This window comes from Sabethes cyaneus, chromosome 2, assembly GCF_943734655.1.
Source record: "Sabethes cyaneus chromosome 2, idSabCyanKW18_F2, whole genome shotgun sequence".
Classification (NCBI taxonomy): domain Eukaryota; kingdom Metazoa; phylum Arthropoda; class Insecta; order Diptera; family Culicidae; genus Sabethes; species Sabethes cyaneus.
The window spans coordinates 140,230,706-140,252,742 of record NC_071354.1 but is presented as its reverse complement, the minus strand read 5'-3'; the positions used below and the strand labels follow the sequence as shown (position 1 = coordinate 140,252,742).

At 39.3% G+C, this 22,037-nt stretch overlaps 1 protein-coding gene across 1 annotated transcript in view; it reads left to right on the top strand.

Annotated features, from left to right (window-relative positions):
* Positions 1-21,357, top strand: part of LOC128733713 (protein sprouty) — a 40,787-nt gene extending 19,430 nt beyond the window's left edge. Inside the window, exon 2 of the mRNA XM_053827481.1 lies at positions 13,599-21,357. Coding sequence (XP_053683456.1) covers positions 13,678-15,420 — 1,743 coding nt within the window. The 5' untranslated portion in view covers positions 13,599-13,677 and the 3' untranslated portion in view covers positions 15,421-21,357. The remainder of the gene's footprint in view (positions 1-13,598) is intronic.
* The last annotated feature ends 680 nt before the right edge of the window (positions 21,358-22,037 follow it).

Genomic DNA, 22,037 nt, shown 5'->3' with positions numbered 1-22,037 from the left:
TCTTTGTTTTATGACACATTGTTTCGTTCACAAAAATGCAAATTTCTTTGCTTACTTCGTAAACTACCGGCCGGAGAATTTCAAGGGTTTGAAATGTCCAGTGGAGTTTATATGCTCAATAATAATCATAATTATACCTCTCCAGAAGGTAGGTACCACCTTGAGCTGTACGCTGTGTTGGGAGTTGGGAGTAGTAAACACATTCCTTGGCCTGCTCATAAACGAAACTGTGTACGAGAAGCGAGAAGGATCGATCAGCGGTATCTTCCAGCTGTGGATGAATAGCAAAAACAATGACCTGAGTACTTGAGTTAGAACAAAAGCATCAATAAAACCGGGACCAGTGGGTTACGATACATTCCTCAGAACATCGCAAAGTTTACGATTTTGCAGGGACTGGCGCAGGAAGTAACAGAGGTGCATTATGAAGGTGCCAAAATATACCTGCTCAAAGATGAATAAGTATCATCTTGCTTCGTTCATGCTCGACTCAGCGACCGGTTACAGGCTTAGGGTGACCGACAATATGAAAAAGTTCGAAATAACTGTTCTGTAAGGTTGATATTATTTCTGCCATCGGGAAGTGAAAAAAGCAAAACTTAAATCAAATAAAGCAACCATGGCTTGGCCACCCTACCGGTTACCGGTAATCTGCCGCGCCAGCCTGCACGGTCTATAGACTTATTCCGAAAGGTTTCTGTTAGCTATTCTTATTTATGGTTATCTCATTCTGTATATCAACTATGAGCATGTGTGTGTGCCTGTCTGCTTGCGGCCTTTATTTACTTCAGTCTTTTTTTTTTGTCGATGAAGATGAAGATTTTGTGTTTGCCAACCAGCAAGATCAATGAAATTCCGTTGAAGAAGAGGATTTTTACGATCGGATCATCAACGGACGGGAGGGTGACCCGGCGCAGGAAAATCCCTAGAAATCAAGAATGAAGCATTCTTCTGATTGCTCGAAACGACTAGTCATTTTCGGGTCTTGGTGTCTTTTTTACTGCCCTTGAGCCCCGAGTGTTCGGGAATTTCTGACTTTCACGGGGCATGAATGTGCAGTTTTTTGGGACAAAAATTTGCAGTGCGTTCGATTACGTTCGTTCGGGAATGGTGGAACGGGCACGGTGTCGAGTTCAGTTGAGTAACTACTAAAATCATAGATTGAATTTACTTTGATTGCATAAAAAATATACGTTTTGTATTGAAGGAAAAAATCTACAGATATGTAGTTTGCTTTAGTTAAATAAATGCAAGAATTCACGACTGAAACACAAATTCATGATCAGGGCTTCGACCGATCCTTTTTTTCTACCGCAGTCACACCAACGCGCATTCAAGTTCACACCGTCCGTTTAGAGGTGGAATACGAATGCTATGCATAACACAACTGGCATTTTGCTCAGTCAAACGCCGACTGCACGCTGCAGAACGAACGGCTTCTAAAACTTTTTGACATTTTCGTTTCGATCAAGTTGCCTTTACCGTTTGGAGCAGCGAATGACTGCAAAACAGTCAAATGACTGGCAATCACCACGCTACGAAAAGCAACCGCACAATCGTATGATTCAATACTACAAAAAAACAACCACTACATGTGCATGGAAGAAGTCGGTCGGACTCCGTCCAATACAAACGAATATTTTGCTTGCGTCGGACCGACGTCTGGGTGACAAACTTTTACTGTGAGCAGCCGATTTGGAGACAAAAAGAGAAACGAAAAAATACGTCACCGTATGCTTCCAGTCAGTTTGCAGTTTATATTCTCAAAGCGCAAAGCAAAACGGGAGATCGACTGTTTGCTTTTGCTGAGATGCCGCATGAATTGTACGACGGCAGCAGCGCAAGCGGCAGTTTGACTGGATTAAAAAAACGGTCAAATGATCGTTCAAAAATCGGAGTTTGAATGCGGAAAGTTCGCATTCACGGCAGTCACATTCAACTTGCGATCCCTTTTTAAGCCCTGTTCATGATAAATACAAAATTTGACAATTTACATAAACCATATTTATCCCCATTTTAATCTAATCTGATTAATCGCATACTAACGCAGCTAATTCTTGAAAGCATTCTGGAAAATGACGATTGCTTGAATCAGTTGCTTTTCTTGTCAACGACAAGACCATCTGCGCAGCATGTACTGCAGAGAAAATTCTTTGGAATCAAGTGGAACCAGAAATAATACCCAATTCCACTCAACTACTTGAAATTAAGGGAAAGGGGGAAACCCAAGCAACAATGAGAGTTTTATTGTACTCTTATGGCGGTTTTCATGACCAATTTTGATCTTAAATGCCATCATAAAAGTATAATAAAACCCAAATTGTTACTTGGGAAGCGTAGACCTCCCGTACCAAACGCTTCCTATAGAATATATTTTCAATTTTCAATCGTTGGGAGCATCTTTGTTAATAAAGGTTAAGTGATAGTTCGGACCCTCGGGAATGAACTAATGGCATTAAGACCAGAAGCCAGGCTGCAATTGGCCAAGGATATAGCACCCTTTTTCGCTCTCTAAAAATAGACTAAAGACACCAACTACTAAACACATTAGTTTAAATAATATAACACTTGAAAATTCCCAAGTAACAATTTGGGGTTCATTACACTCTTATGATAGCATTTAAAACCAAAGTTGGTCATGAAAACCGCCATAAGAGTACAATAAAACTCACATTGTTGCTTGGGTTAAGTCGTGTGGCCCGATGGTAGCCTAAAACTACAGTTGTAAGATCAGGAGCACACATGACCACACAGGACCACATGACCCCGCACCTCCTAGCTTAGATGCTCCATTATACTAATTGGAGTATTTCCAGGTATACCCACGTGGTAGCGTTAGGTAGGGGCTTATGATAGCTAGTTGACTTTTCCATTTCATACCCGTAGTCTATATTCCCATTTTGAATGCCTATACTGTACTTTACAATACGAAAAAGAGCTAAAATATTTTTTTATTGTTTTCAGCATTTTTATGAATATTTGTAAATACATTCGAGAGGTTTAAAATATTGCCTCAATATTCAAGGGTAGTACACGAAAAAACATCAGCTCAAAATACCCATGATAATCTGCAAAATCTAGCTTGTCAGGGTCGAATCAAGCTAGATGTTATGTACAACTAGCTGAGTGTCTGATATTGCTCGGGGTCACCTCCCTTTTTGAAAATTCCTATAGTAAAATAGAAACGAATCTTTTTTTCTTATTTGGATCCCGCCCTCGCCAATTGTTAACTCCTAGGAGATGTTAGCCTTTTTTCACAGCAATATGATTCTGAATAAAGTAAAACTTCTAATTTCTAATTGAAACAGACAGGCCAGCTGCTGATGTTCTAGGCTACGAAACCAGTGAGCGTTGCTATGCCAAGTCAACCGCTTTTTTTCGAAAGTATATTGCCGAATTTCGAATTATTTTCGCAAATGTCAAAATTTATGTTAGTTTACTACCAGAAATTGACTATGGCCATTTTATTTATACAACAATGCATTAATTATTGAAATTCATCCAGCACTACAGTTTAACAGTAATTCCATGAAAAAAGTAACTCCCAAAATCTATCTGTTTTGCGTTTCTTTAAAACATCATAACTTTTGAAACATTGAACCGATTTCAATGATACATTCGGGTCGATTGTCGGTAGGTCAACTGTTAAAAAAAAATACCGGCTTTTGATATAAACTGAGTGTGTAGGTGAGTTGATAAAACGGATGGGTGATTCCTGACAAGTGCGTGGAACGTCCAAATGAGGAAAAAGGACTTTGTTTCTTGTATTACGGGAATCGCTGGAAACAGAGGTATAAGTGGCTGAGTGACAAAAAGGGCGAGTAACATCAGCCACTTAGCTAGTGGTTTTATGTACTACGAAAACCTTCAGCTGGATTTCCAAGCAAAATAAGCATACTTGATAAATTTAAATTTGCATGACGTCAGTGAATTTTTTATTTGAATTTTAATTTTTTATATAGAATCTAATTAATAAATTCAGTGCCACATAGCACGGCTTCGAAAAAACTATCGTTATGGTGCTACATAAAATCTTGAAAGCTTACCGCAAGCTTCCTCACATGAAGTGAGACGACGGTGCCCATATCAATTCGCGTCAAAACTTGACAGCGCATAGTGTTAACCACTCAGCAGAACGTTAACCTTACTTCCATTTGTCTCTTTATTATTTGCCCTCAGCACTTTCTCCATTCGAGCTATTAGGACACCACGGTGAAACCCGCTGCTATAGTGGCCTGAACACGTGCGCGATCGTCCGATTATATCCCTTCATCCGCCGTTGGACGGTAGGTAAAGCTAAACGAAATAGCAGCCGCGCGTCGTCGTGGGCGTTGAAGTGTGTTCGTCAAATATCTACTCACTCATCCTGTTTACCACCATTGAATGCCCACGCATAGTGGATTCAATTCGTCGTCTTCGGCTCGGAGCAAAATTGCGTGGATCAGCGAACGCGATGGAAACACGGAGATCGGAAGAAATGCCAAAACTCGGACACGCGTGGGCCGATAAATAGAGCCAGTACTTGTTGTGATATTTTTCTCCGGTGTCTCCTGGGGGACGGAGACGAAGACGTAGGAGAAGCTAATGCGTCTACCAGCGTCGGTCGGCCAGCACAGATAGTGTCGTATATTGTGCGCTTGGTGACCGCTAACTACCTCCGCATAGTTCCAAAAGACAAAGGCGTATCAATTTCCCAGGTGAATTTCAACGTCTGACGCTCACTGACGACCACACAACACCTGTCTCTAAGGACCACTTTTCGCATCGCATTAGGTTTTTCCTAATAAATTTTAATTGAGCACATTTTCGATTGATTCTTGGTGCAGAGGCAGAAAAGATTACAGAGAAACCGTCGTTTAAAGTTTATTTTCGGCTGTAATGAAACGTGAATGCTCTGGCGGACACTAAAACAACTTTTTCTCTTTTGTGTAAAAATGACCGAAAAAAATAGCTCATTGACGTAGGTGAGGATATTTCGCAAGGCAAATCAGTTCCCCCTCGAGATCCAGTGACCGTAGTCAGAGACTCATTTAAGTCTTAATGAAACCGGCGAACACAGATGTAACGTTCCCAGAAAAGATATTTTTGGAGTCATTTTCCTAAAATTAACGGTCTGATAAACAAAGTGGCGACTAATATTTTTATTTTATCTCCGCGGATAATATTTAAACACAGCTTTTCTAACTTTTTCTTGAAATGAACAGAATTGCTGCCAGATAGTGGAGTCAATTTCAGCCTAGAAAAATTTTAGTCTTCACCTAGCTCCGCCAATGTATAAATAGTAACCGGAGGTTTTCAACGTTAACACACAAGTAAAAACGAACAAACTAAAATAAAAGTAATGCAAATTGCACCGATCGATGGAATGGTTTGCTCAGTGTAATACACTGCAGCAGATAATATCTTATGCGGGGAGCGTCCGCAATGCAATGCAAGGCCTGCAATAACTGGCGAGACCGTGGTCGACCTACACACAGATTCGCCACTCGAAAAACAAAATAGAAAAAAAACAAGCTTCGTTCGGCCACATCTCGTTACAGTCAGCCAACCGGCTAAGGACCGGTCGTAGAAAGGCGAAAATATTCATTCATTCATGCAAAAAATTTATCATCTGCCACACGTGCCCAAATCCGCGACCTTCACCTCTCTACCGAATTTGTTTGAACATTATTTTCCGCCGGCAGAGCAGGGAGCTATGTGAATTAATACAGTACTTAGCTTAAGCTTTAATCAGCTCAAAAACAAGCCAACAAATAGTTGTCTATTCCATAATGGTGTGTTGCACTGTCGCGTTCTTTTGTGATAGGACGAATTCCCGCAAGATTTCTGCTTTACACCAGCAGCGTTCAAAAACTGGTTTAAAATAATATTCGTCTTCGACGGCGACAGTGGCATTCAATAGTGTCAATCCACATTCACAACGATTAAAGATAACGCAGACGACGATCCTTACAGTCACTTTTGACCGTCACCGTCGTCATCGATCGTTATACATAGATCTACGTCTGTATGTCTGTGTCGCAGACGGCCGGCGCTTCTCATTGTCGTGTGCAACTCCCGTAGGCAGCACAGCACACACTTCGATCGTAATTTTCTTATTAAGGTGGCGTCAGTAATATTTCATTAATTTTTAATTTGTTTAGCAGATTGTGTGATTCCGCTCACGTTCGCCTGTGGAATCTCGAATAAAGAAACCGGATGAATGAGCGATGCGTGGTGAATGCGTCCGCCAATCTTATCAACAAGGGCTTAGAACAATTTGTGTCGTATGTCATGTTACGGGGAAGAAAAGACTGTGCCTTCGCCAGCAGCGGCGCAATGGAATGCGACCCGATTTCCTTTCTGGTTTGATATCTTTCTAGTTTGGTTTTCACAAGCGATGGAAGGCTATAATTGCGCTCCAAAAGTTATTTTTTTCAGTTGCCGCAAACCTTTGAATTCGTTTCGGAAACGGAGCAAATTTGTGTGAGTGTACGTTCTACTTATTTAAGATAGGGTACGGGAGGGTATTTTCAGCAGGTTTCTAAATTCAGCCTATTTGCCTTTTCTTTCGCCAATAAAAATACTTTACCGACATACAGTTTTAATATGTTATAACTATTTTCTCAATACTGTAAGTAATCTACTATTTTTTATTCAAAAAACGTCAAAACCTCCTATTCTTCCACTAGAACTAGGCCATGGGCCGAAAAAATAGATGCCATCGCTTAATGAGCTGAAAATACCTCCCCGTGCCGTATTTGATTTTCTCTGGAACAACGATTGGACCAACTTAAATGCGTTTATGGTATTTCCAGCCTTATTCTGTATTTCGACGGATCGCTTTATCGAACAAAAGTGGATGGTATTCCCCATTCCGCAAACATAAATCGAATGGGCAAATTAAGACCCGTCGGAATACAGAATGAGGCTGTTGAAATGCTATCTAGATTTGCTTCAACACTCGGTTATGCGGTGCTGCTAGACATAGTCAGTAGAATTGTAGCACTAGCCCCGTAACTGTCCTATAGTCTAATAGCCGGCTGGAAGTCTGTTGATAAAGAAGGGTCAAGTCGCAAGAAACATGTTTAAGCCCAAGGCTTTGCTTTGATTTTGATCAAACGATTCATAATAATTTTCTTATTCAATCACTAAATAGTGAAAATTAACGAAAAGTTGCAAGGTCAAATACATTTTCTTCGCGATCGCCTTGTTTCACAGACAGATGACAGCTAAATAGTCCATACCGTGATTTTGAATGCTTTCCTTTTCATCGTCCCAACAGATCGAAAATTCCTTACGATACGACGATTAACCTGAACCAATTTGATGTCTGTGCTTTGGAAACACGCCAGAAAAAGTGACAATATCTCCTTATCCCAACAGGTTAAAGGTTTTTTAAGTACGACTATTAAACCTAGACCAATTTGATGTCTGTGTTTGGGAAATACGCCAGAAAAAGTAACAGTCTCCTTGTTCCAACAGGTTCCTCACGACGATTAAATCTAGGCCTAGGATTTTGATAAAATCTGTGAGTTATCGCCACACGCACAGATCACGATCCGTACAGATCATGACATACAGTGAATCTTTAGCGTTAATCACAAGATTTTGTTCTCTAAACAGTCTCAGCAGTCGATCACAGTGTTACATCTTACCTAGCTGCGAGAAAAAAGGTCACACATGTTGTTTGTATTGCGATTCATACGATGCACACAACCAATCGTATGTATCTGTTATATTTCTCAACGCAATCATGCAATGAACATGACAAAGTGTTTGTAGCTTACAAGTAGTGATGTCAATGAATCTGAATCTGATCGCTTCTCTTCAGGCTTTCAGCCTGTGACTGGTTCACCTACTTGTGCCTAATTCATTATTACCGAAAACCTGTAAACTAGACTTTTAACAAACTATTTATATTTAAAGACCTTAGTCCAACTGATATCGACAACACACAACAATAACTTGCAATCTCTTAAGAAAGCGTGTATCAAAATTTAGAATTGCTCCGATTTTGTTTGAATTTTGTGTCAGGGAAAGAAGTCTACGTGAGATACTTTTTTCCACAAATTTAAAAAAAAATTTTTGATGATAGCTACCAACGAGCTCTTTAATCTATCTTATTAAATTTATTAAATTAAATCTTATAAAATTATTTGGTAGAAAGTTTCAGTGGTTTTGGTTATAACCTAAATTAGTTATAACCACAAATGTGAAGGTTTTTGTCTCACTGTTCCCCAACAGGTGGGACGAGTGAGACAACGAGTATTGCATACTGAGATACCAGTTTAAAATCAATTTAAACCATAGTTTTTGGTTATAAAGAATAGGTTAGAGGCCGTGCAGCTTATTGTGTCTATAAAGGATACATTATTGTTGAGTATGGTTGAAAATTCTGATTATTTCCACATATATCTATACCTATAAAAATGGATTTCTGTCTGTCTGTCGGTATGTTCCTTATAGAATCGAAAACTACTAAACCGATCGGCGTGAAAATTTGCATGTATGGTTTTTTGTGGCCGTGAAAGATTCTTATGATAGTTAGAGACCCCTCCCCCCACTAAGAGGGGGGGCTCCCATACAAATGACAAATGAAACACAAATTTCTGCTTAACTAGAGAACTAATCAAGCAATTGGAACCAAATTTGGCATGTGGGGGATTTTGGAGTCTTGAATTTATTTTATGATGATAAGAGGCCTCTCACTCCGGCGGTAGGGGGATGAGGAGTCTCATACAAATAAAACAGAAATTTTTGCGTAACTTAAAAACTAATCGAACTCGAGAAATTCGAGATTCTTCCATAAAATATTAGTCAATAACAAGACCACAAAACTATCTTTAGTAACACTAGATCATTTAGGGCGAGACGGCCGCGAGTGTTGGCGGCGACCCGCCGTTTGAAGCGCCGGCCACAGGGGAGGGGGCAGCAAATCAGCATATCTAGTATTTTATACTGCACGTTGTTATATATTAGCTTTTTGACTGTATAAGTGTTGTAAATTGGCATCCAAAATTCTATTCAAATTCTTTGTGTCGGTAATTAGCTGCAAATTAGCATTGTCAGCACTATAAGAAGGTTAGCAGTAAAGTAGCTGTATATTTTGCCAAAATGACATTTAAGTAGCATTTAAGGCGACTTAAATGCTTATTGGCTTGCATTTGAATAGCACTGGTAATGCTGGTTGGTTACCTGGGACCATAGTTACGTAACTGCCAAAATGAATCATCTAAGGTTAAACTCCTCAGAAATTAGCAAAACTCGAGATTGTGACAAAGATCATCCGAGACATGATTTATGTACAACACAGTTTAATTGGTGGTAATACGAAGTTTGTCGGGTCAGCTAGCATTCATATAAAGGACAAATCCTGGTCATCCGACTTTTATGTTACTCAAGAATTCAGTCAGTGAAATGGTGGTGTTAACAAACAACTCAATTGTCATTTTTTACCCATAAATTTTAGACCCGTACTTTCTTAATTGCAGTTTTGAGTGCCAATTTCTGAGCTTGGGTGGCCCCAAAAATCATCGTTTTGCCAACTTTTCCGTTACTTTAAAATGAAACCAACTTTCGAACGACTAAACCGATTTTCAGGATTTTCATGCCGAATGAAAGCAACTAATATAGCGTTAACAAATAGTTGAATTATGTTCCGAAAACGTGTCGGTTTCAATTTCAAATAACAAGTATGGTGGTATAACAATGGTTCCTTTCACTACCAGGTGGATTAAGGAGAAATAAGTCGTCATAGATTGTCGTAAATTTCAAAAGCAGTTTTTTTTTGTTTGAAACAAAAATTCAAAACAAAAAGCGGTAGCCTGAACTGAATATCTGAGTGCATTTTGGTCTTAATAAAACGCTATTAAATTTGAGTTATAGCCGCCAGAAATGATGAAGCTGCTGCGACTATTTTGGAGAACATTTTTTATTGTGGTGTCTCTGGTGTTTAAATTTACGACGGCCTGTCTGTTACAAACCATAACAGTTATAAAGCAATCTCTCGAACAACTCAATGATTGGTACTGCGCGGGCGCCGACCGTAATTTCTTAGTTACTCAATCAACAATAAAGCTGATTGTTGGCATATTTGTTGAGGCTTATCGTCTACCAAAAACCAGTTATATCTATTTGAAGAAACCTGCGAAATCTGCGAAATTGCGATGAGCAAACAGCACCACCCAAGGGCCTATTCGGTGGACTTCAACAGTAGATCAAAAGGGAGTAGGGTATTTTATGTGTCGATGTTGCCTACATATCGGCTCATTGAAGATAACTAGTGAGACAGCAAGAACAGTGAGACAACGGGAATAACTTCGCCATAAAGCATTCAAGATCCATGATATTTTCCTGGAAAGTAAAGTTTGTGAACCTATATTACATAATGTAGTTTGAGAAAAATTAGGTAATTTTTCAATATATTTTTCAACAAAAGTCATTTTTGGGGGGGTCGAAGTAAATTTTAACGCAATCATTTTCAGGTGATTTTCAACAGCAAACCGCATAATAAATCCAAATTGAATTTACTACATGGGATCACATAGTAATGAGAGATAAAAATACAAAAAATATGACAATCTAATTGTTTGCCAACACCACTATTTCACTGTTTTTCATAAAACATTCCTATTGGAAACAGTGAGACACACAGGCAATGCTCACATCATGCGATTTTTTTTTCGAATTTATTTCTATTAAATTGTTAATCAATCCACATGAATTGACTTTAAATTAATTCTGAAGTGATAGTTAAAAGTGCAATTGACTAGGATTAGTCCTTTATATGAATATATATGTAGATGTGAAAATAGTCGGAATTTTCAATCATACCCAATAATTATGTATCTTTTATACACACAATAAAAAGTACGGCCTCTAAACTACTCTTTATATCCAAAAAATATTGTTTGAACTGAATTTAAATATGTATCTCAGCTTTCAATACTCGTTGTCTCAATCTTCCCACCTAGTAGGGAACAGTGAGACAAAAACACACCTTCACATTTGTGGCTGTAACTAATTTAGCTTATGACAACTGAAACTTTTTTTCAGGCAACTAGAAGGATATACCTTTCAAATGGATTAAAGTGCTCGTTGGTAGCTATCACCGAAAATATTTTAAATTTCCTGAAAAAAAATGTCTCACTGTCGACGTCTCTCCCCTACATTAAATCATTCACATTCACTAGCACCAGAATCAAGTGGTTGTCCTCCAAAAACTAGCTATTTCAACATGCTAGAAGTGTTCCAGGCGCATCTACCTCGCATATTTATAGTAGTGTAAATGGAGCACCTATTTTTTAGGCTGAAATTAAAAACAAAATGCTGCAAATTAGGAAGGGGAATTTTTGTGTTCCTCCGTGATAAAAAGAAGTAAAATTATTCTGTGATACCGTATCAACAGCTGTTTAATTTCTAGAATAAGTTATTGTGAACATAATTGTGTGTTTTACAAACCATCATCGATCGAGACCGGATACACGTAAGGGATTGTTTTTATTTTTTTCGGCCTAAATACGTGCTAGTGGAGAAACAGTGGTTTTGCTGTTTATTGAATAAAAATTAGCAATACGAAAATAGCTGAAACACATTATAGCCTATGAGTGCTACATTAATTTCAGCATTGTTATATAGCGGTAAAGTGTTTATTTGGGAAAGCGCAGCTAAAGAAAGGGAATGTAGGCTTAGTAGCATGCTGAAAATACCCTCCGGTACCCTATATTCTCTGTGTTCAGATTGGCAAGAGGAATGTTGTGAATACATTTTTAAAAACAGAACCCCTGGGCCCAAAAACTGCTTCCGAAATTGGGATTTTCGACGAAAATATAATGACTGCTCATTTCTCCTTAAACCGTTGTTTTTTCTGACTTCAAAATCGCGAACAAAGCTTTCTTATTCTAGCTATTATAGCAAAAACCTGCCCAAAGCATTTCTACGTCAATCATGCGGTGGTGTTAATAACACAACTTTTCTGATATTTTCTTATCAGAGATTTTTTGCTTCAAAAACATCTTTGCAACTGGGATTGAACACAATTCAATTATTAAGTTCAATAGCCAGTGCTGAATAAATTCTTACACATAACTTTTTTCAAGCACTGGTTTTATTTCTACCAATAAATCTACCTTTTCGTGCGCCTGATGGCGGCTAGTGGGTACAACGTTTCGAAAATATTTAAATGCTTTTGGCAACTTTGCTTTCAAGTTGTGCATTTATACATTTCTTCTAATAGTATTAAAATTTATGACTTTGCGACTTATTTTTAACTATAATTAGATTGGTTTGAACTTTTTTATATTAATTATTATTACAGACGTAGTCATGATTGATAAGATAGTTATATCTTATCAATCGTCGGAAACCGTCGATCATAATAATCTTAAAATGGCTACATATAAAGCTATGTAAATTTGAGAATGTACAATTATTTCTCTAGAAGATGCATTGTCGTTGGAAACGGAGAAAATTACATTTGGTAAAAATTCCACAGGAGTGTCTTCAGATTTCAATTGCTTGTTAGAGTACTGTTTTACTTTTCAGCGTTATCGTGTTATCCTATGAATAATTATATGCGTACAGGGGGCGTAACTGTCGCATATGTGGGTCGTACTGCCCGAAAGCGGAGCAAATGCCCTGTTCAAAATATCTATTTGCTGCGACTACTGTTTGCCAATCCCGGCGCGATCTCACCGTGCAGAATTGGAATGAGTCTGCCCACGATGATATATGGCAAAAACTCAACAAAAACTGGCTGTGGAATTGCTAAAATCGGCAAAAACCTGTACCGGCGTGATGCTAAGTCAATAATGTCCCTGACGCCAGTTGGAATAGCGTATAATAATCAACCGGACTCGTTGTCCATTCGCAAATGGACACACGCGCTCTTTCTTTCTCGCTCTCTCGCACACACATACACGGACTTATACGCGCGCACGCACTACCACGGTACCATACGCAGACTAGGCGGTCAACATTCCATTCTTATACGACAACCGAAGGAAAAGAAATAAAAAAAATTAGCGGCCAGAAAAAAATCTAACCATACGATTTTTTTTGTTTTTTTTTTCTTTTTTTCCTGTGTTCTCATTCTTTTCGTCAATCATTATTGACCTATTGGAAACACGTGTCAGCATAAAAAGTAATTATATAAATAGTTCTATGTAATATATAACACACAGTTATTTATATAATCATACATTGTAACTTTCCCAAGTCGACTTTTACGCTTAGCTCGTCACTTTGGTCTTAACTGTTGCTAACGATCGTAAAACATGTTGCTGACCGGTAGGGGGTCGGACAACTGTGAATGAAATCCAATATCTGCCTGCTCAAATCACGCTTTGCTGTCTGGCCAACCGAAAGTGGCCTGGTGCTATCAGTAATCAATTTTGTCTCTGTTTATTTGTCTTGGATTCTAAAAATATTTCACATCGACAACAAAAACAATATTAACAACAGCAGCGAGGCAGCACGCTGGCGACACCGTTATCGGTCACACGACAGAACGTGTAGTGTTCGATCGATAGATGTTGCTACTATACTGCCTGGCGCGATTTAGCTGACAAAAACTATAAAACTTTCTTTTCCTTTCTTTTTTTTTCTCTCTCACGTAGATGGCGATTGAAACGATGACGGATCTTGGTGGACCACGGCTGAAAAAGACGCTTCGAAGCCGTTAGTGTATCGAGCTACATGGATCGCAGAAATGGCGGCGATCCTTTGGCGCCTCCTCGGCCCCCTAAGTCTTTACCCCGTGTTCATCGTCCTCGGGCTCCTGAGCCGACCATAATGAGCGCCACTGTCGCTGCCAGTAACAATCACAACAATCAATCCACAGCTAATAGCGCAAAAACGACGATCAGCACGACTACGAACCGAAGTCTTAACAACGTACCGCAACTGTCACCAAAACCTAGAAATCTAAGCTCGTCCAGTTCCCCTGCACGTAACATTAGTAGCAATATTAGTTTATCAAACCCTCCACCGCTGCCACCTGCCCCACAAATAGAACCATTGACGCCGCTGCACACCCGAAGCAACAGTAGCAGTCATCGTCATCCTCACCAGCATACGACCCACAATCATCTTTCTAGTAGTAATACCAGTAATAATAGCCTAGCCCAGCCAGCAAGTACCTTCTCGCGACAACGTCCACCGGCAGCTTTACCATCAATTTCGATACCGAGCATTTTAAACCCTAGCATAGATACGACCGGGTCGAATACCGCGTCCGCCACATCCCCGGTCACCCTGGCTGCACCTAGACCAGAGAACGAAAGGCTTACTAACGAGTATGTCGATACACCGTTTAGTAGACTCTCGCCTGCAACGAACCACCAGCGACAACAGCAGCATGCTGTTGGATCCACGACGCCCACCAGGACGGCGACGTCCCCGGTGCTGTCCTCGTCCGTCAACTCACCCGCAACCCAACATCGACAACTATCAGTATCGCAAACAAATAATGATCGGTTACATTCACCTAGCACTATCAGTAGTAGCAATAGTACAACAGTGTCGACACTTGGTAAGCCAATTGGGTCCACGGCAACGACTACGACGTTGCACGGTGGCAGTAGGAATTTTAACAATAATACTATCAACACTAGGCCAAATATATTACCACTGGGACAAACGACGACGGCAGCGAGCACGACGCCACTGTCCGCCGGTGGGTCACCAACAATACAGTCAACATTGCCAATTACCAAACAACCAGTATCAAATGCGTTCAGCAAAGACCCACCGGCAGCCGGGCTGCACGAACTGGACATTGATCTGCACCCGGCAAACTCCATCACCTGTCCGCAGTGTAAAAAGTGTCGATGCGAAGAATGCCAACGACCTCGACAGCTTCCTTCACGATGGCTATGCGACAATACCTGTCTCTGCAGTGCAGAGACCGTCATCGATTACGCTTCATGCTTTTGCTGCGTCAAGGCGCTGTACTATCATTGTGCCAAGGATCACGAACTGGAACGAGAAAGTGATACTATATCCTGCGCTGATGATCCCTGTTCGTGTCTACCACATAAACGAACGACTCGATGGGGTTGGCTCGGAGCTTTATCTCTGGCATTGCCCTGTCTTTGGTGTTATTGGCCCATGCGGGGCTGCGTTGCCCTTGGTGCCAAATGCTACGCTAAACATTCCCGACACGGTTGCCGTTGTCAGCCACAGAGTGGCGGCAGTCTCGCCGGAAGCATACTGGGTGGAACTGCTTACGGTGGCGGCGGTGGCAATAATCATCATAATGGACCGCAATCTGGTGGCAATGACATCGCGGACCATCATCATAGCAACACCATCAGCAGCAAATTCACCGCAGTTAACAGTACCAGCCCCTTCGGAAAAGGACACCATCACCACCATCATCATCACCATAGCGATCTTACTCCCGAAAAGCGGCTACTCGATTCCAGTCCGGAATACTGATATATGCTGTATCTGTAAGCGGGTGGCCAGAATGCCAGAAACAACATTGTTTCTGACCAAACGGCAAAGCGGCAACAGCGTCAATGGAGCAACTGATGCTGCTTTCGAAAAACTACACCCGCTGGCAGAGATCACTATCGCATCCGGCGTCCAACGGTAAACAATAGTGGTAATAATAATAAACTCGGGCGCGAGCAGCACAGCAATCAACTCACGCGTTTCGAAAGTAGAGAGATACACAGACAAAAAAAGAAAGAACGAATTGAAAAAGGGCGAAAATGTTTTTTAATTATAATTTAACCAAAGACTGCAGACTATTATTGAGTTATGTTTTTTGATATAAATAATAATTATTTTTCGTGTTATGCAAGCAAGCAAATGAAGAATAAAAAAAACAAGAAATTGCTCTTTTCAATTTCACTAAACCACTCACTAATGCGTCAGCCTAAAAGGTAACGATAATTGCCAATATCATCTAGGGCGAACATAGAACATAGAGCATCGGAAGTAAACTAGTGTTCCGTCACGCAAAAAAAATGTATAGGAACAAGAAAGACGAATTAAGTCGATCAAAACAAAAGCTAATTTATTATAACTGTATAAAGTTTAAGGTGGGAATCTCTCAATTTTCCGGAGAGATTAAAGTTTTTTTTTATTGGAAACGCCTGCGAACGCTTTCGCTACTGGAAGCAATAGTTCGCCGCAAGAGTAAGAACGCGTACACTGTCTGTAATGAGAGAACGAGTTTTTGGGTGACAGCTCACGGGTAGGCCATCTGGCAGAATTGCTGCAAGTTATCCGCCATCGTATCTGCTAGGTCATGGGCTATAGGTATCATTAGGGCATTTCCGGAAATTGTAAATCAGAAAAAAATTCTAACATAGCTTTGTTTCATACGAGTATCTTCTATTGCTTAAACGATACGAAGTAACAGAATCATCGGGCGACTGTTTTCTTGATATTTTAAAAATATCCAGAAAATCTAAGAGATGTTCTGTGTGCGGAGAGATTGGGTGCTAGATTCGGGATAGAATCGTTACTCCCAAGGAAGGGAACGGACCCTTCAACAAGCCGAAGGACGTGTAGGTCGAAGCTAGTAAAAACGTGACTGGAACAGAGAGCTGGACAAATCTTTGTAGATATCTATACATATTTATCCAAATGTCTAATTTAATATAGCGACCTCAAGGAGAGTAAGCAAACCGGAGGGAAATATTTTCTTAAATTGTACGAAAATGGACGCATTTTTGCGAGATATGTACATATTAACTATCAGGTGGAATGACAGAGCAGAGAAAACTCATACACATATTTATATTTAACTACACGCGAAACAACAACTGAAAAATATTGTAATATATTTTCAGGAGCGTTCACAGTCAGTGCGTTCATGAAGTGAGTGTTCGAATGAGGCAGAGAAAGAAAGAGAGATGATTGCGAGAACGAGCAAAAACGTGCGCGAGCTTGTAAGAATGTGTAGTTATATTTCTGTATAAATATTTACCATGCAGGAAAAGAAAAAAAAGAAAGCAAGAATAAAAACAAATCAGCATTATCCGGTATGAGCTAATTGTATTTCAGACAGTCGAAACAACCGAAATCTTCAACTAAGGAAGAAAAGAGGAATATACACACAGATTTGAACTATAGCACTAATCGAACAATTTCGTGTTGCAGCAGTTTCGTGTGGTGAAGGGAATGCAGAAGTAATAGTTCTTTTCTTCCAAAGTAATCGTTTTGCAAACCCGTAGGCTAGAATGTTTTCCATTTTGCAAATTACCGTTAGGTTAATCTGGCAAATTCGTTTTCGAAATCAACATTCTTTTTTCGTTTCGCCAAACTAAGTTCAAAAGTGTGCAGGTAATTGCCTGTGCCAGGCATACCCTTTTTAGGAAATGAAATAATCGACTAAACTATCGAAAGCAACGTCACAGAACATTTAGGGTTGCCAATACTTGATAACAAATGGTTTCCCACCACGCAAATCATTCCACAATCGAACGTATGTAGATTGGAATGCGCACGCTACAGGACGACTTCTTATTATTATTGCCGCTGATGTTATTATTGTTATTGCGCGGTGCGGACTGGCGTGAACTGCGATTTATGGTATGAAAAATATGCAAAAATCATCACGTTTCCAATCAGGCAAAAACCGATGGCGAGTGTGAATGTACTTTTCGTCGCTCAACGGCCTGCGACCGGTCGGTCGGGGCGCAGTAGTGTGGTTAGTAGAAAACGTTGTACATGTTGCCGTCTGATGTGAAAAAAATCAGTTCATTGTTATTTAAATTGATAAAAGCGCTGATTGAAGTGGTGCATTCACCACATCGCGCAAAAGAAGAGCTGATTACCGCTGACAGTACAGGCAAGCGCAATCACACCGTGTGACAACCAAGGGGCGCTCCGATCGGTCATTCTCGTGTTAATAATCGAAGCATGCGAATAATCGAGCATCGGGGCAGATTCCTTCATGAGGGGCTTGACCGATCAGACGGAATGTGTAAACCAAATTCATGCCATGGCAGACTGAAAGCTCACACATAGTGTGTTATAGACATAAAATATTTATTTGACAGTGATAACCTATATGTACGCTTCAAAAACATACAAAGCAGATAATATTTTATTCGGCATGGAAAGTAATGTGCGTGAGAGGACTTTAAAGAGTGGTTAAACACAATTCATAGCAAAATATTTCCTTATTTTTTTTCACGATAATTGAACCCAAAACTTTGGGAGATTAAATTAATGATTTAAACAACCGCCAATCAAGCGACTCTCGTGTGCATAAGTACGTTTGCTGATGCATATAAATCGTGTTGTGCCGAGAATCGATAAAAACTGACAAAATGCTCTGAAATCTAAAATATAAATTTCAACCATCTGCTGCCTCTCAGAAACACGAAGGTCGTGGAAAGAAGACTATGATCCACAGTTTGTTCATTCGTTTTTTTTCTCTTATCTTCGCTTGCATCTTCAGTCAGCAATGGTCGATTTTTGGGAGGAAAACATTTTCTGCTGTCCGCGTCTCTCTTCGTTAGCTGGAATTTGAGTCAAAATACTTTCAAGGGTCGTGAACAGCGTCGAACGATTGAATCGACCGTATAGCAATAACAACAATGCGCTGTTAGGGACCCCGTATATCAGCAGTTTAGGGTACCGGTTTCATCGGATCGCTACGTGCCCTGTACGCACGATCGTACGGTTTTTAAGAATTTCCTGTCTAATCTATCAAAGCATGAAAGTCGGCCCCTTTTTCACCTCGCTTTGTGGCGGCCTGAGGTTTCGTACTCTCATAGTATGTTCTAAGGCACGACACCGAAAGATCTAGCGCGCAGAAAGAAAGAAGGAAATCTCAACTCAAGTAGAACATTTATCTTTGGAGATTTCCTCTTACGAAAGAGAGCATACTCACTCGGTAGCATTACGACTTTTTCAGAAACAGGAAACGACTGCCATTTTCATTCATTAAATATCATTTCTGGATGAAATGTCCGGGATGACTGTATATGAGGAAGATTTAAGTGCGCGTAGCAAATCATATGATGGATCGCATAGTGGACAGGACCTGTAAAAGTACCAGTTTCCATTGCGTGTTCGATATTCAATAATTACAGACTGCTTGAGTCGCGTCCCAGGAAGGTTTCCAAGTGAGCGCAGCAAGAAAGTCACGAATGTTTGCATCGCAATTCCTCCAAACCTGTTCCTTGGCCAATGCTTACGCCACTTGCATGTGACAGTCAAAACACAGCACATTCTCATATTCAGCCGTAGCACACACAAGCCTAGGTCGTACATTTCTGTGTTGCTTTTTCTCCGCATATATTGCCGTGCGCATCCGCTTTCGCGGACCAAAAAACACAACCGTAGACGACGACGACTGCCTCAATGTTTTCCCTCTGACCGATCTGAGCATGCTCCGTGCTTTTATTTCTCGTCTTTTTATAAATAAAATTCATTCACAAGACTTGAATATGACTTTGATGAGAATAAAGCGGATGTTGTAATTTTTCGCGCTAAATTTAAATGAAAAAGCGCCTATGTCATGCTGCGTTTGACACAGCGAGGCCAAAAAATGATAGAACACAATGAATGTTTGGTTGGCCCCTTGTTACCGCATCGCATCGATGTGCATACCCTACCCAGCCCAGAACATAGCGAAATTGCTGCAACAAAATGTATGCAAATGTCTTCAGTTTAGACAACACGTGCTTCGCGTCAACCATGAACTAGATTGTACAGCATAGAAATAACATTAAATCGAAGATAAACAAAAACGTACCTAATTAACCAGTTATGGAATCCTTAAAAGCAAATGATACACCAGGAAATACTTATAGTACTTTTTTTAACAAATTGGAAAATTTGATTCTATTTTAACGACATGCAACGTGAACATTTTGTAGCGAAAAGAAACAATTGAATTGCCTTAGAAACAAAATTGCAAGACGAAAAAAAACCAAAACTTATGACTTTTTGTACGCTCGTCCAAGTGATGTGGAATGTAAACATTTAAGAAGAATAGATTTTCCTCGCATTTTTCTCTTCTTTTCCTTATTATTGAAGAATGCTTTTGTTGACATATTATATACAAGTAACAGGAAACAAACCAGCGCAGGAATCTAATGTTTTAAATTTAGAATTCAAACAAAAATCCGCATAGAAAAAAAGTCTCGCGAGTAAGTAGTGAAGCAAAGAAAACAGAAAAATGATTTCGTATAGGATTTAATTTCCAGTATTATCTAGTCGTGCATTATAATGTAGCAGAAAAGAAATATAAATAAAAACTAAAAAAAAACAAACATTGAAAACACTATTAAAAGGATGAATATTATTGAATAAGTGAGCAACTGGAATGCGAACAGGAGAACAAACTTAACTGAAACAATTTAAAAATTTAGAACTTAGAGTAATCGTATCCTTTGGCATACAACCCATTTGTTGAAATGTTTTTTTTTTAGCTACTAAACCTTTTGAGGAAACTTTGCTGTTGAAACTAAATATTACCAAGCAAAACAAAAAACATTCTAAATTAAACCTATAAACAACAAACCTATATGGAGAAAAATTATGTCCAAAATCTCGATGTCAGACAGCAAACGAAGCACATATAGAATCTTATCAGCATTAATACAAACTATGAATTAAAAATAACGATAAATAAAGAAAAAAGCGCTATATAAACATAAACTAAAGTGGAATCATTACATTGTCAACTGTACCTAAGCTGTTATTTTTTTAATAAATGGATGAAATAAAGCAAAAAAACAAGGATGATGTCAAATATATTCAAATTCCTAACACAAGCCTCTTATATGCATCCTTAGAACAAAAATTAACTATTGTAAACAATTGAAAATAACAGTATAACTATCCAGAAACAATACTCCCATACCCTTTTACATTGCTTCGTCTAACAATTGCACCTACACACCTACACCATGCTAAGGTACCACTTCCATTTTCTCGTCGTAATAGATGCAACATAAAATAACTGAATAGATAAGAGATCAAGACATACCGAAAGATTAAAACGTTCAATATAGAGCCAATCAGTTGACGTAGGAAAGCTTATTATACCACTAAACATCGCGAAAAAAAGAAGCATGAAACCACTATACCAAAACCGTTTGAACAGTAAAAGAAAATTCAAAACTGAACTTCAACATTTTTGTTTTTTTTTTCGAGCAAAAGAAAACATAGTTTAACAAAAAAAAGCATACAATTTTCCCCTACCCGATAGTATACTACGTATGTGTATGTAAACCAACTGCGCTGAAATGAGATGGGCAAAACCGTGTAGCAATATGGAAGGGAAAATAAAGTTGAAAATTCTTCTGCATAAACGCTGTGTAAATTTCTGTATATAATTATATTATTTCTTCTTTTTTTTTGAAAATTATAATTATTATCTAATGTTAAAAATAATAACAATACGACCAATTCAAAAAAAAATCTGCTTAATTATTTTATCACAAACCCATTTCTCTTCTGCAATTTTGTTCGCTTTTGGAATTCTTGACTGCTGCGGGATTACACTGTTAAGGTTCGGATGGTCTTCAACCAATTTTCTACGAATAGGATCATAAAAGTCTTCTACATATGTACCTAGCAGGCTAGAGTCGAGCTGGTTCACACTATATCAAGTAGTACTCGTCTTCACTCAATTCGGATTTGGACTTTTTTTTATCGTCATAAGTTTCGGCGTTTATTGAGCAAACTGTATTACACAATTTCTGGTTCAGAAGGGGGACGGGAGAGCTTTTGCTCATGCATGTTTATAGTTTTGCGTCTTCGATATTCTTGGTCTTTCAGCTGCGCTCCACCGTAGATCACCGTAGATTTCTTCGGTCGAAAACTCGAAGAATTTTCTCGAGGAGGAATTAAACGAACAGCGTCTTCTGAAGCAAGTTTCGGTTTCCAAATTGAATTGATCGATTGGTTGTCTCTGGAATTCCTTACTAGTGCTATCGACGGTTGCTTGTCATCCCACATGCACAAGCCATCTACGTTAACCATGTTGGATGTTGAAGAGACTAGTTCTCCAACATATCGTTTTTACAGGCCACAGGTACCAAACTAGATATACTAGACGTTCTTTGCAAACTTCGACA